The sequence below is a fragment of the Alligator sinensis genome, unplaced genomic scaffold (genome assembly GCF_000455745.1).
Source record: "Alligator sinensis unplaced genomic scaffold, ASM45574v1 scaffold13_1, whole genome shotgun sequence".
NCBI classification, from domain to species: domain Eukaryota; kingdom Metazoa; phylum Chordata; order Crocodylia; family Alligatoridae; genus Alligator; species Alligator sinensis.
The window spans coordinates 3,591,933-3,604,957 of NW_005841909.1; the positions used below are offsets into that span (position 1 = coordinate 3,591,933).

Genomic DNA, 13,025 nt, shown 5'->3' on the forward strand with positions numbered 1-13,025 from the left:
CTGTCTTAACAATAGCTTTTTTTTCTTTAACTCATACCTCTAAAATATTGCTTTTGAATTGCAGTAATATCTTTTTCAATTGATGAATAACATTTTCCTGCCTTAACGTTTTTATACCGTGAGCAAAATATGTCTCAGTGCTCTGAAAATTCTGTCCTTTTTCAAACATAGAGTAGTTAGCTGAATTAACGCTTGCTGTCCTAATCAATTACTTTGTTTAAATATTGATCTTAAAATACTCCTAAATTTTAAAAAAGAATCTGTGTATTTGTTTGCAGCTTGCTAAAACGCCAATATTTTTGAATGTTGTTGCAATAATGCTTACTGCATCAAGAACAGAACAAATCTCCATTATAGTAATTTGAAGAATTAGTGTTCTGCCTTTCATAAAACCTGTGGTATTTATGTTAACAAGTGGCATGTCCTGTCTCTGGGTTTAGCAGTTTAAAGCAGTCTAATTGGCCATATATTCACAATGTACAGCATTAATATTTTGTGTAATTGAGCAGGTGACAAGGCAATCTGTGCATAATCTTCCACACGCAGAAAAATCCACATTGGTTTTTAGTGTGTGTTCTATATCTTTTTTTAAACTAGCTAATTAAAAAGACACAATCTCCCACCTCTCCCTAGATACTTTTGCAATAAAAAGTAGACCAGACAATGAAACACTTCTTGATGCTAGAAAGTTTCTCATTCAGTCAACAGTCGCACAGTTCCATTAATAATTTTCCAAAAGTGCATAGCTTTCTGGCACAGAAGCAGAACCCAACCACCCACCTTTTTGTACTGATAACCAAAGATTTTTTTCTCTAACACCATATTGTTTCTTTCCGCTCTATGGGAGAACATGATTAATATATGCCTGCCCTTTTCCAGGCATCCCTCAACTCATGTAGGTAAATAGAATCACCATTATACGTTTAAAAATAAATTTCATGCAGGACAAAATGATTTTTAGAGAAAATGATTTGCAAGAAATAAAGAGTATTCCCTTCCATACCTTTTCTAGATTGATTTTTCAGGGTTTTTTTCACTTGTTCAGACACCAGTTATTGGTAGAAGTGTCCCCTGTGTAGCATCTCACTGTTTAGCTCTGCATTGAAGAGTCAAAGTAAAAAACTTAGTTTCAGACTTGGACTCACAACTTTTTGGCCAAGGCAAGAGCACCTCCAGTTTGAGTCCCAGTGATATTGATGTGGCACTTATCGTGTAACTGAAAGCCAGAATTAATACCAGTCAGTTGATTGTCAATTCTGATACTGGTGGCCTTTTTCACTAAGGGCATAGCCAGATGTAACACTTTAAAGTGCTTCAAATGTAGCTGCACTTTGACATGCTTCAAAGATGGAAGGCATCAACCATGGGTAGACATACATCCCTCTGCTACACCCCCACAAGTAGAGTTCTTTAAAGTCACCATGAAGGGATGCAGCATCATAATCTCCATCTAGGGGGTACAACAGGCATTGCTCAGTCTTGCAGACAGTCAGTGAGCACTCTCCTGGTTCTTGAGGCACCTCCTGCTGGAACTGGGAGAACAAAGTTCCTGCATCCCCACCCGAACTGAGACACCAAAGACTGAAAAACACACAGGGATTCCTGGTCTCCAGCCCTGGTGAGAGCTGAGTGCTTATTGACTGCCTGTCCCATTCTCTCCCCTCCCCCCTATGGAAGGGGGTTATTGTGGAGCACTGTGGGATGCTGGAGGATTGAGCAACCCCCAGTTGTGCTACACTTCATCCTACATATGTAGTCCGAAGTGCCTCAAAATAAAGTGCTTCAAAGAAATTGCTGTTTCTTCCGAAGTGTTTTTGGAGTTCTTCATAGGGTGTATATATCTGTCTGTTTGCCCTTTGATGCACTTCAAATGTTACATCTATCTAAGGCCTGATAGATAAAGTCCTGGAGGAACTCTTAAATGCAAGTCTCTATTTTTATTGCAAACTCTTTAGTATTTCTGAGCCTCATTTCTGCAAGGGGAGGCTCAGAAGATGTAACCCAATATTGCTGTAGTGTTATGTGAATATTTTGTGAGGGATATATATATATATTTGAATACTTACATTTTGGGCAATTTTATTAGGAGTCTGTCTATGATGGGAATAAACCCCACCCTGAGTTGAATATATTTGGAAAAGAACATATATTTCTCTCTGTAAATAACAGAAACTGATGATTAAATTACACAGAGGAAGTTTAATCACCTGCGTTGCATTTGGCAGAGAAACAAAAATGAATACCTTACTCCTTGAAGAAAGTGAGATGGGTTCTGTAAGGACCTGAAACAGCCAAGATCTGTGTTCTACATCTTATTCCCCTAATGCACTGTAGCACATATTGTCATGCTGGGGTACTAGTACAGAACTGACTCCAAATGGGTCACTCTAGCTATAGAAGCTTAATATCAATAGCACCCATGCCTGAACTGATAAATCCCAGATCATCCTCCTATTTCAGTGAAATGACTTGGTTTGTATCTACATCACTAATTTTATATTTTTAATTAAGCCAAAGAAATCTGCAAAAAAACGGGAGCCAATTCAAGCCAGCACAGCAGGAGAGGCAATTGAAAAGATGTTAGAACAGAAGAAAATTTCAAGTAAAATTAATTATAATGTGCTAAGGGACCTGAACAGCAAAGGAAGTAGCACACCAAAGAAAGAGGATGACAGCACTGATGACAGCAGCAACACCAAGAAGCTGTCAAGAAGAAAATCTATTGCCAGTAGGAATTTAGCCAACTCTGTAAACACTGTGGGAAAAAGGTACCGCAATTGTTCATTTATCTCTATGTCTGTGTGCATCAATCTGGGCAGGCAGAGTAGATATTATAACACTTGTTTGAGGCTAAAATAACACAGGAGCTCCGGTTTTCTTTATTTAGCACACAACGCCACCATGAAGCCTTATTTGCAGTCCACATATTGGCTGACAGCTCCTGTGTGGATTAATCGTTATGGCGTAAAAAGAATCAAAGAAAATTCACAACTGTGACTCTTTCAGCCACAGACCTCCTTTCTTAGTGAGTTTCTGACATTCGTTGTCCTTCCTTTCTAAGTTGTCTGGCTTCATATTCACTGACATGACACTAAATATTCTGAAGCTTTGGCTTCTTGCTTGATTTGAAAAATAGATAGTTCCCATCTGTTATGACAGCTAGCTGTTTTGATTAGCTTTTATTTTAGTTTTATTCCAAACTTTTGTTGTTAATTGATGACACAAATATAAAGCTTTACAGTAAATATGCATGTCAATTTTCTGCTGTGCATTTGTGAATATTTTATGGTGTGATGAAAGCTACTATTTTAATGAGTTAAATATTCAAACTTGTTGGAAAGATTTATAGAATGCTATAAAAGTGTGCAAAAATGATGTGTGCTATCTGCAACATTCAGCTGCTTCATTAGACTGCTTCAGTTTGTGAAATCATGTCAGATAATCATTTGAACATAATCACGTACCTGATAATTTCTTACGTCTTCATTATAAGTATGGAGCCTAGAACATAGACCTAGATCCGCAAAGGTGTTTAGTCACCCAGCTAACCAAGATCGGGACCTCAATTTTAAGGGCCTGGCCATGTGACATGTTTACATTGGTCCAACCTGTCCTTACACCAGTGTGGCAACAGGGACATGTGATGTATAAGCCTTCATTCATGTACCTTAGTAGAATCTGGTTTGGAGTTGCTTTGGGGAAAAATCAGTGGTAAAACCCATGTACGTATCATGTCTGCTTTTATCCCAGGGTATTTATTTATTTGCTCAATGCAAATAGACTCTTGCTGGGTACCCTGCTGCCTAGTGGCGAGGCAGCTGTTGAAGCAGTTACCCTGAAAGAGCTGGTCATCTATTTGCTCCTGGCTCTGGTGTAACTTAAATTGTTGTACAAAACTGATGTGGGCTGTGCTGCTGTCAGCATGTCGCATGTCCAAGCCCTAAGGTTTGGCACCACATTAAAGTTGCTAACAGACTAGGAGAAAAGGAGAACAAGGATTATGCATGGACTGACCAAGTGGGTTCAGTAGGTATGTTGTAGGTGAGGACGAGTTTGAAAGAGAGGTGAATTAAAAAAAAAGAAACAAAGGAATCCTGGATGGTAGTTTGAGCCAAGGGGGAGTGAGAAGGAAGCATTAGGAGGATGGACGGATAAGGAGGTGAGAAGAATGAAGGCAGTCTTGGCAGAGGAGCTGTGATAGTCGCATATCACAGTGACATAATGGAAAAGGTGGATTCAAGGAAGAGCATGGGTACTGGGGAGGGTGGGCAGGGCGGGCCATTATTCCTCCGGTATCCTCACAACTCCTGCTGTTTTGCATCGTTTTGTTAGAGGAGCAGCCATAATGTGAGGCAGCAACAGCAAATGGCAGATCCCGAAGAGGAGGAGAACCAGTCCAAACTGGAACAAGAAGAGGGGGGATAGACGGACCGGGGAGGTGGGGAGGAGAGGTAGCTGGAGGTCTGACTGCAGAGGCAGAGTAGCATGGTCATACTCTGTGTTTAGCTCCTTCATTTGCAACTTCTGGTTTAGAATAAAAGTATAAGTAGATCTGCTCATGTGTATTCCTTGCTAGTCCTAAAAGAGATTAGCTTTTGTAAAGTATGTTGTTATAATAGCCACCATTTTCTCCCTTGCCTGCTATTTTTCTTTGTTATGGTTATTTACTATGAATGCTCCATGTTTCTATGACTTTCCTCTATAAAGGTAATAGAAATGTCCTTTATATCAGCATACTTACTTCCTCTTCTCCCTTCCTGCCCTTAACTTCAGCGAGAATATCGCTAGACTCATTTAAGTTGCTAATAATAGTGAGTTGTAATGACCAAAGAGCAGTAGATTTTCTGTTAGCAGAGTGAAGTGCAAAAAGCATTCAGGATTAACTTTTAGCATTTTGCACGCATTGCCCTGAAGATATTTAGTGTTAACAATTTTTTAATGAGCTTTAAGCCAGGAACAACATATTTTAATTAAATAATGGTGTGATTTTGTTGTCAGGAATTGAATGCTGATATCAAAATTAAGCGTCTTGTTTAATAGTGGTGTCTCTTTAATGATTTTGGAATTATTGCATTTCAGAACTGAGCATTTCGAACTATGAGATTTTTTTACTACTCTTCCACCTTTCCATCCTTCCTGGGCCCACTTTTCAGAAATGCTGGGCAGTTGTAGCTCCAGGAAAAGGCAGTGTATGCTACGGGTGCTAAGCAGTTCTTGAAAATTTTGCTATAAATATTTTAGTAAACAATGTAGTAAGATAAAAAGTTGTCTAGGTCAATCTACAGCAGTACAGCAGTTTCCAGAATCAGTTGTTAAAACCATGTTTATTTTTCCTTTTGCGTACATGGTCAAGATACAAAACTGAGTTTTCTGCTGCTGATGAGAAATTCTCAATTGTGGTTAATTTTGCAGCTGACTGCTCAGAGTGGGATGGCTATACGTATGTTATGGATAGTTTGCATTCCAAAAGTAATGTCCCTGTTGAAACAATGGTAAGAATCTATTTGGCAGGCAAATAGATTTTTTGATTTCCTACAATTAAAGATTTATGACAGACTTTTGATTTTTTTCCGCATTACTTTAAATGTCATACATCTTATATGGCATGCATAAATTTCTTTGTTCAGCATTGTTCTTACATGCCATGCATAAATTCCTTTGTTCAGCATTGTTCCTCTGAGAGGTGAATGGATAAATACTTTTCCAGAGATACAAAAATCATGGTAATTTATATGCAATTAATAATAATAATAATAAAACCCCTGCACATCTCATTAGAAAATGAATGAATCACATAATATATCTGTATCCAGAAGACATTTGCAGAGATTTTACTAGCCATTTATTTGTCAGTGGTTTATACTCCTGCGTGTTTATTTTCAGATCCTTTAAATATGTAGAAACCTGGCCTTGACTACAGCACTAACCACTTGCATAACAAGCGCCTGGGATCAGTGTGCCATAAGCCAGTACTTCAGATATTCTGAGTAATAGCCAAGTCTTAAAGAACTATTGATTCTGTCCCAAGTTCCATCTGAAGAGTATTGAGACCTAACTACTGGGAACTTGACAAACTAAGAAAAGAATATTGGTGCTAGGTGATCTAAACACAGGTCCAGTATAGATACAGGCCACGTACAGACATTCAGTTTCTTGTGGGAGAGTTCCCGCTTACCCAGTAGAAATTACAAGTATACAGATGTTTGGGATTTTCTCCCAGAGCAAAAATGGCTGCTCCTAGAGAAAAATAACCTGGGAATAACCAGGGTTAAATCACTTCCAGGAGAGTTTTTCCTGTGATAGTGAATGTCTGTGCATGTTCTCTTCTAAGAGAAACCACAGTACAGTTCTCAAGCATCCCAGGGTGCTTTGCTTTCCCCCCCCACTTCTTCCCCCTCCTCACTCCCTCTGCATGAGGCAGTGTGTCAGTTAGGCTGGATTCTTGCTCCAGCTACATTTTGCTGCAGGGAGATGCAGCCTGTGAGGCAGCCTGGGTCAGCCAGTCAGAGCTGCCCTGTGCAGCTCTGCTGCCATCTGTTTCCAGGCAGACTAATGAAGCCTGCAGAACATGCTGCGATGTGTACACAGGGGTCCTCTGGCTGTGCAGCCTCAGCACTGCAAGCTCTCTGTTCTTCAAGGACTCAGCGTTCAAATATCTGTTCAGGTGTCTCTGGGTAAGTCCTACCAGGAGAACAAAACTGGGAGAATTATTCTAGATCATTTGAACGTGCGTATGCAGCTACAGTGTAGCAGTTTGTCATTATGGAGTTATTCCTTTTGCATTCGTATAAGAAAGTGTTCTTCATACTATTTAATTTTGAACATGGCTAAGGTCATCGTAGTATAGCCAGGGTTATCCTACTGTGCTGTCTGTAATGTCTTTAGAAGAAAGTAGGAGCTATAGCTTGTGCCTTTCTAAATCTCTAACACTGTAAAATGCAATTATTGTAGTTTTAAGCTAAAGCACTTCTCATTTTCTTTAGAATGTGAATCACTCTTAACTGTATTTGTAATTAAGTAATTTTCACGTAGGTTTAAATCCTGACCATGGACAATATGTTTATAAGCAGACTCAGAATAAGGCCCTTTAGATGGATGCCTTTTAAAACTGTTATATTTTATTTTTATATTACAAAGAATAAGGATTTACAGCATTAGAAAACATGTCTTCCTGAGGTTGTCACAGTGATAAACAGGGATCTGGGCTTTCCATTCCCCTCAGAAAAATGGAGTAAAACATGGATTTCCCCCTTTACTGGAAGAAAACACATATTTCTCGTTTTAGCAGTCAAAGCTGCAGATCTTGCAGTTTTTGCAATGAGCCCTCTGCAGGCTGGCAGAGTTTCAGTCTGCAAGGGCTGGGAGAGAATTGGAAGAGGGCAGTCAGGCAGGGGGCACCACGTGCATGGATATGCACATGGCTACCAGGCAGCCTGGAGAGCAGCTCCTGCAGGTAAGTGTGTGTGGGAGGGAGCAGGGGGGAATTGCATGCAGTGGCAGGGAGCTGGCTCCTGGCCCAAGCCTACAGCAGCAGGCAGCAGGGTTGAGGGGGAGAGCTGGGTTCTGTTCCACTGCAGCAGCCACCATCTCCTCCTGGAGGCAGGGGGATGCAGGCCCCATAGCCCTGGCAGCTGGGGGCCCCTCTGGCAGGGCTGGGGGGGAGGGGGAGGGCAGAGGCTGTGGGTGAAGGGCAAGGGGCACGAGCAGAGCTGTGGGGGCTGTGAGTCGGGAGTGAGGGGCACCAGCAGGGCAGGGGGTTGTGGGGGGCCTTTCATTTTTATCACAGATTTTGGGTCTTTTATCAGAGAATTTGTGATTTTTTTTTAATTTTTTTTTTATCAGGGGAAACCAGGATTCATGGTGATAAGTAATTAAATATTACAGTGTTGTGTAACTATTGATTCTCAGCAATGTAGACAGAGTATTGAGCATTTCACAGAAGAAGTTAAATCTCGGCAAACTGCCTTTTTAATACAGCTCTATTGATAATATAATAATTACCTTTAAATTAATAGGAAAACACATTCCAAAGAGCATTTGGCTTCTCTGCTGTTTGATTTTGCATAGAAAGCAAACAAATACTGGGTAGAAAATTTAGGATTGTTTGCTATTGCTGGCATCTCACAGAATGATTTTTAAGGACTGTGCAGAGATCTTGCTTTTAAGTGAAGGGGCCTCAAGTCTATCAGTACTTTCCAATGCTCACTGGATTTTGGAGTATTTTGTTTTCCCATAACTGTATACAATTATATCCCTTACAGAAAAAAAGACACAATTTGTTTGGGCACATTTCCAAGATTGAACTAAAATGATCAACATCAACATTGATATTGAATTGAAGGAAGTAAATCTGAGTAATTTTGGAATGCTTATTTTGTTTAAATCAGGTCCTCTCTACAAGTTACAGGTATCATAATTATCTGGTTAACTGTGAAACCAGCTACAAGTGCAAAGTAGCTGGTTAGAGCTTTTTATGGTGTCATAGCTACAAAGTTAGACCTTGAAAATGTTTACTAACTTTGTAGCTGGCTGCTATCAAGCTGTTACCCCTGCAGCTGGGAGCCCCATCAGCTGTTAGGGCTCCCAGGTACAGGGGTGCACCATGCCTACCCAGCTGGGGCTAGGTGTCCTGCAACTGAGGGGACTTAGCCCCAGTAACTGCTAATTTGGGGTTCTGGAAGCTCCCTGCAGCTGCTAGGAACCAGAGTCCCATAGCTGTGGATGCTGGGTTCCTGTACTGTCTCCCCTGGTGCCAGGATTCGGGTGGGTCCTAGCAGCTGCAGGCTGAGGCTGCAATTCAGGTGGGTCTCAGCAGCCCTGGGTGTGCATGGAGCCCCTGGGGCTGGAAGGTGCAGCTGCCCTGATCTCCCAGCCTTGGGGGTGTGTGAAACCCCTGCGGTTGGGAGATTGCACCTGCCACGATCTCTCAGCCTCCAGGCCGAGGCTAGGAAATCATGGCACCTGTGGTCTTCTTGCCATTGCAGGGGGAGCCCAGGATTGTGGAATGGTAGGAGGTGCGATTGTGTGGATCATGCATTAGATCCCATTGTGCCTTTACCTGCACATGTAGAGGGACACTCGGTTTAATTAAAATTTTCATTGCATGTTGAGTGCTTGGTCACAATGGATATGTCTCTGTGGGTTCCCAGCACTGCTGAGTACATGAGTGACTGGTGCCTCCTGAATCTGGGGGGGCACTCGCAGAAGCCATCAACGGCAGCAGCCCTGTCGGGGGGGGGGGCGACACCAGCTCTATGGACAGTATCAGTGTTGGCTGTCGGGGGGGAACGTGCACCCCTGTGCACCCCCTACCAGTCGCCTATGGCTGAGTACACACATGTTTGAGCTTAGCTTACTCATCTGTCCCTTTTGGCTAAGTACAGACAGTCAAAAAGCCTGAAGCTGAATTGATTCAGTCATTGCAGGTTATCTGGAGCAGCCTTTGATTCAGTCATCCCTGGTCATCTGGAACAGCCAGCTTGGACCAAGGCTAGCATGTGGGCTTGCGGGGCAGATGCAAAGCATCCTGGGATGCCGGGGGACTGTGAGTTACCTTGAATCTGGAGGGGATTTGGGATAGAAGTTCAGTAAACTGATTTAACCTAAATCAGTTAAATCTGACACTACATCCATTTAGGTTTATATTAAACTGTTTGGGCCATTTTGAAAGTAGTTTATGTGCACTGAACTTCTGTTGTGTTACAGACTTAACCGGTTTCCAATCACTTATACCAGTTTATGTGTAATTTCTGTCCCTAGCCCTTGTGTACACTGAACTGGGAAATGCAGCAGTGAAGCTGCCTTATAGGTGGCCCACCACAGCCACTCTGTGACCTGTGTGTAAGTCAACACGGGTCAGAATCATCCTTGAGTGGCTTCACCATTGCATTTCTAAGGTTGGCCTGTGGGAGTGGGAGGCAGAGGTGTGTTTGAGACAAAGCATGCCTGGCAATACCAGGGAGCACAATGCACACAGTGCATGCATACACAGTGATGCGTGAAGTGGGTGTACATGTACCTAATGACATATCCAGTGGGTGTAGACTTACCGACTGGTGCCTGGAGGGAAAAAAATAATTTTCCTTTTTTTTACATTGGACAGTGCAATAACATCTGCCTGCTTTTAGTATGCTGGTTTTTTTTTAAGCATTCAGTGCCTGAACAGTTGTTTGATTTATACTGAATACTATCATAATAGTTATTACAGTTAATTTCAATTACCCAGTTACACAGTTCATCTATACTAATGTCTTTTCTGAATAGGAAACAGGATTCAGAGTTATCTAAGGACAGCATGTTAAATTGTTTTAAAATGCTAATCAAATAATTTCCATGTTAGATGCGCTTTAGAGAAAACACTCCTCATTTTGTACCAAGGAGTGTCTTTGAATTCTTGAAGTCAAGCAAGAGAGGGGACTGAGGTTTGAAGAAAACATTTTTAGTTTATTTTACACTTGAACAGAAATCTTATTCCAATACTTGTGAAATGAAATCTCTTGCACCAAACCCCTGCCTTCCTCCCCTCACCCCTAAAAAACAAAACAAAAACAAAACAAAAAACGCCCCTACAAAAAACCTAAGGACGAAAGGACCTTTCAAGTCACTACTACTTTTAAAAAATTTAAACCTATTTATTGGTATGTTCTTGCAAATGGCAATGATATCAAAGAGGACAGGATATATTATCGAGGGAATAAATGTGTCAGGTTAATCTCATGAAAAACTTGCCTCAGAAGAAATGAAGCAGGGCTGCAAAGCACAACTGAATCTCTTGTACACAAGATTGCTCTGAACAAAAGCATGTGAATACATAATAGAAAACCAAATCATGTTTGTTACAAAGATAGCAAAAGCCCTTAGTCAAGTTTTCAGGAGTGATTATTATTTGAAATTGGTTTACAAAAAATGTATGTAGCTTTGCTCCTTGCTTGTAACTGTTGATCCTTCTTGTAGCTCCATTTCAGTGGCTGACAGCAAGCAGCTGCCAGTTGGGCTTATTTGGTAGAGCTTATTCCTGTGCATCCGAAGATTGCTCAAGTCGTGGCCTGTATAACGCTCGAATTGCAGTGCAGTCTTAGGGGTGTTCTCCGTAGTACTGCTCTTGGAATAGCACACTAAATTAGCATTCGTTCTGTTCCCATGGTCATTGGGTTTCCAAGTTGGTTTCATGGTCCTAGTGTCCCAGCAGTATCCCTTTTCTTTCTAGAGCATACAGTGGCATCTCCATAGCCTGGACAGTGATTTTGCTCTTTGTATTTAACTTAAGTGTTCTTTGCATGTTTTGGCTATTAAAGGTGCTGGGGAAGACGGAGCCTGTTCTGACTGATCAGCAAAAAGGTTTAATGTGGAGATTATTTTTTGGTAACATTATTTCCAGATAGGCCGTGAGCACCTTTCACGCATCCCTTTTTTCTCAGTAGAACTTTTGCAGTGTTATGTGCAAAAATATGCTTGACTGAGTTGGACCTTAAAGCCGCCTGTTTGCATTTCACCTTGAAACCTCTATCTGCAAATGCATGTTGATGTGACAGAACATGTAGGTGTATTTTCTGAGAGAAAATGACTCTTTCCTACATGTCCAGGATCATAGGTACTAATGGAACAAAGTGGGCTGTGTACTTTATTTTTAGTTCCAGAAATGGCATAGAAAGAGAAGAGAACAGCACGTAACATGCTATGTTAGTGGTGGAAATCCCATTAGCTGAGGTCTAAAAAGATGCTGGATACACGTCCTTTCTTGTACTTACGTTGTGATTGTTATGACAATATTTTGGGTTTATTTTGCTTTGAAGAGCATTGATATTTTGGGTGGAGCCCAAGTTTTCCAAATCAGTTTCTCCTCAGTTCAGTGTAATAATCCAGATCTTCAGTTTATTGATCCTGCAGTTTTTTTGGGTGGCTGGAACAACTTGAGCTGATAAGCCTGTAAGGTTTTGCCTGGACTGTAGATTAGCTGTGCACGAAACGGGCCATATTCAAGTTGGATTCGGATTCAGCCTGAATCAGGGACAGTGATTCGATTAGTTGATTTGGCCGAATCCAAATCTGAAGATACAATGCTGATTTGGAGAATTAGCGATTCAGCCATAGATGGAGCTTTACATTTTTTTTTCTACATACCTTGAAGTACCAGGCACGGCTCCTGAGCGCTGCAACGCTAGGGTGGGTGAAGCGTCCCGCTTCCGGGTCCATCACCAAGCATGTTGGGAATCCCCCCGGAGCCCCCAGGCTTGGCGATCAGCCTCAGGGGGACCCTGGGTGCCCCCCAGGAGGCACCAGTCGCCTAGCCAGGGAGGGTGCAGGGGGGCCCCCCGTGCGCTCCCTGGCAGACCTGGAAGTGCTTCTGGTCTGCTTCCAGGTCTGCCGCCGAGCAGACTGGGGACCCCTCGATGCTCCTGTGGGATACTCCATCCGCCCCAGCATCGCAGCATTCATGAGCCGCCTGGTACCTTGAGGTATGTAGAAAAAACATTTAAAGCTGTGTCTGTGTCCAAATCGTTGGATCTTTCCAAGTCTCTTTGGAGGGTTCTGATTCAATTCAGAGAAATTAAAGGGTCTCCTGATTGGATTTGGATTTGGAGGTTCGGCCACTAACTTGGGCCAAATCTCCAGTGAATCGAATCAGCAACCAAAGCTTTGCACAGCCCTACTGTAGATCAGCTGAATCTGGTTGATACGCAAAGCAGAGGTCAGATGGCACTTGTGTTGAGAGAGAACCAAGGATGTTTCTCCCGTTGCTGAAGTTACCCTCGCAAGCTCTGCTAACAAAGTACAGGCAGTGGAGTAGACTAGACTAGATGCGTAGAGCTTCCCTGTAAGGAAGACTTCTTGTGCGACAGCAGTGTTGAGAGAGAACAGCCCTGGTGTTTGGCAGATTTGAAGCTTTTTGTAAGTCTTTTCTATGCTGATTTTGGTGTGTTCTCTCTACAAATTGGTCCTTTGAGATGAAGATCTTAAGTGCATTTTTATATGCTTTAATTTTTCCACCATTTATTTTTGTTTCTCAGAACTGCCTTCAGCTCTTT

The 13,025-nt window shown here is 41.9% G+C and overlaps 1 protein-coding gene across 1 annotated transcript in view; it reads left to right on the forward strand.

Annotated features, from left to right (window-relative positions):
* The window catches only part of BRF1 (BRF1, RNA polymerase III transcription initiation factor subunit), a 262,404-nt gene that overhangs the window by 196,320 nt on the left and 53,059 nt on the right, over positions 1-13,025 (forward strand). Inside the window, exon 15 of the mRNA XM_006018683.3 lies at positions 2,512-2,768. Coding sequence (XP_006018745.1) covers positions 2,512-2,768 — 257 coding nt within the window. The remainder of the gene's footprint in view (positions 1-2,511; positions 2,769-13,025) is intronic.